Below are 1,925 nucleotides of genomic sequence, written 5' to 3'. Positions count from 1 at the left end.
AATATAATAATTCAATCTATTTTAATTCTTGAACTTACAGTGAATTAACCATTGTTCAGGATCATAACCTCAAACTTTGTATTATTATTATTAAACCAATTTTTTTATTTGGAGGGTGGAAACTGTGTGATCCATATGAAATGAATTTAGTGGAAAACGGCAAGTAACAAGTAGCAAGCAAGCATGGTACCATCCTATAAATACCCTCACCTTCCCCACTTTTCTAATCATCAATCTCTCTTCTTCTTCTTCTTCTTTTAACTGTTTTTTTCTTTCCCCATTTTCATAGCTTTCATCATCTTCAAATGGCTAAATCACTTGTCATTGTTATGTTATGTTTTCTCTTAGTACTTGCTTTACTTGGAGAAATCCAGGTATGCTACTATTACTCGCCTCTTTTTTCATTTTAATCCTCTTACTATATGGGAAATTGGCACACAATCTGTTTGACATATATAAATTAAACTTATTATAATTTCATAATTTAGTCTTAAATCACTTCACTTTTGTTTTAATAATAATATCTGTATATGGTATAATAATTTTCTTATTAGTACTAACAAAAGTAAACACCCATAAATTTTATGCAATAGACAAATATATGCCAAAATTGTACTTTCATTTTAAGCTATGGTTTGATTTTTTGGCATCTCTATTTTTGTTTAGGCATCAAGCCCTTCTCAAAAACAAAGACAAGGCAACCATGGAAATGGAATGGTACTGAAAACTTATCCAACCTCAAGCTTTGTTTTGTCTTTAACCTTTTGTATTAATTGGTTTTGCAATGTAAAATGCAGTATGGTGCCACCCAAGGGAGCCTTCGTCCTCAAGGTGAGTTAAAAACAGTTCTAATTATCTAATTTGGTATAAGTTTCAAAAGAGTTGCAAATGTTATCGAATATCATTAAATTTCTCCGCCACTAAAATCCAAACAAGATAGATAATTTCCAACAACGGATCTTTCTTACATACTTGCACACGGTTTTGGACCCTTTCTCACCCATACACAATAATATATCTTCGTCTATACAACAACGCAGAGTGTGGTCCAAGATGCACACAGAGATGCTCAGCTACAGCATACAAGAAACCATGCATGTTCTTCTGCCAAAAGTGTTGTGCCAAGTGCTTGTGTGTGCCTCCAGGCACTTACGGCAACAAACAATCTTGCCCTTGCTACAACAATTGGAAGACCAAGAGAGGAGGCCCCAAATGCCCTTAGATTCCTAACTATATCTATGTTGTTCTCTAGTTAAAGTGCTGAATAATCCAATTATAGGCCATTGATCTTCTTCTTTTTTCCCTAAATGATGGTAAATTGTACTAGTATTTCCTTTTAAAGGAAGTATGTGCTTTGCATTTAAATTTGGGTATTTGGGTAAGGTATCTAAATGATGGGAAGTGTTATGGTTACTTTTTTGTAACTCAACTAATATGAAAATGAATTAGTAAACTAGATTTCTCTATTCATTTTTCAGTGATATCATTTCATTTTATGAGAAATTTGGGTTATTTTATGGGTTTGTGTTTGATATATGTTTATTGTATAAATATGTGTAATTACAGGCAATTTATTAAAAAATTTTAATTTTTTTTTAAAATTGGGTAATTTGCACAGACAGTTATTTTAGTTACCAATGTTTTTCTATTTTTACCACTCCACTATAATTTCTTTTTATTCAATCAGTAATGTCTCTTGAAATTTGATTGTTTTTTTTTTTAGCATTTTTGTTCTTAATTACTTTAAAAAAGCATTGAAATAAATTTTTAGCATTAAATATTCAGTAATTTCACTAATGATTTAATCGTCTAAACAAAAGTAGAGTTAAATTATGAATCTATGTAAGAGCTACAATCCCTCCTGTAAAAGCTCCTCTATAACAATTAAAATTTTAAAAAATATTTTTTTATATTTTGTAATTTTC

The 1,925-nt window shown here is 30.3% G+C and overlaps 1 protein-coding gene across 1 annotated transcript; it reads left to right on the top strand.

Annotated features, from left to right (window-relative positions):
- Positions 1-230: 230 nt before the first annotated feature.
- On the top strand, positions 231-1,466 carry LOC107956680 (protein GAST1). Its single transcript, XM_016892256.2, has 4 exons — positions 231-374; positions 667-717; positions 798-831; positions 1,041-1,466. The coding sequence occupies exons 1-4, from the start codon at positions 306-308 to the stop codon at positions 1,220-1,222; spliced, it is 336 nt and encodes a 111-aa protein (XP_016747745.1). The 5' UTR covers positions 231-305; the 3' UTR covers positions 1,223-1,466.
- Positions 1,467-1,925: the final 459 nt, after the last annotated feature.

This window comes from Gossypium hirsutum, chromosome D07, assembly GCF_007990345.1.
Source record: "Gossypium hirsutum isolate 1008001.06 chromosome D07, Gossypium_hirsutum_v2.1, whole genome shotgun sequence".
Classification (NCBI taxonomy): domain Eukaryota; kingdom Viridiplantae; phylum Streptophyta; class Magnoliopsida; order Malvales; family Malvaceae; genus Gossypium; species Gossypium hirsutum.
Note: the sequence above shows the minus strand (reverse complement) of the source record. Positions and strands in the feature narration are given on the sequence as shown.

Excerpts from the sequence above, each read along its gene's own strand:
- LOC107956680 (XM_016892256.2), top strand. The coding sequence starts at position 306 with ATGGCTAAATCACTTGTCATTGTTATGTTATGTTTTCTCTTAGTACTT. Across the intron at positions 375-666 it reads CTTTACTTGGAGAAATCCAG|GCATCAAGCCCTTCTCAAAA; the intron begins GTATGCTACTAT and ends ATTTTTGTTTAG. Across the intron at positions 832-1,040 it reads AGGGAGCCTTCGTCCTCAAG|AGTGTGGTCCAAGATGCACA; the intron begins GTGAGTTAAAAA and ends ACAACAACGCAG.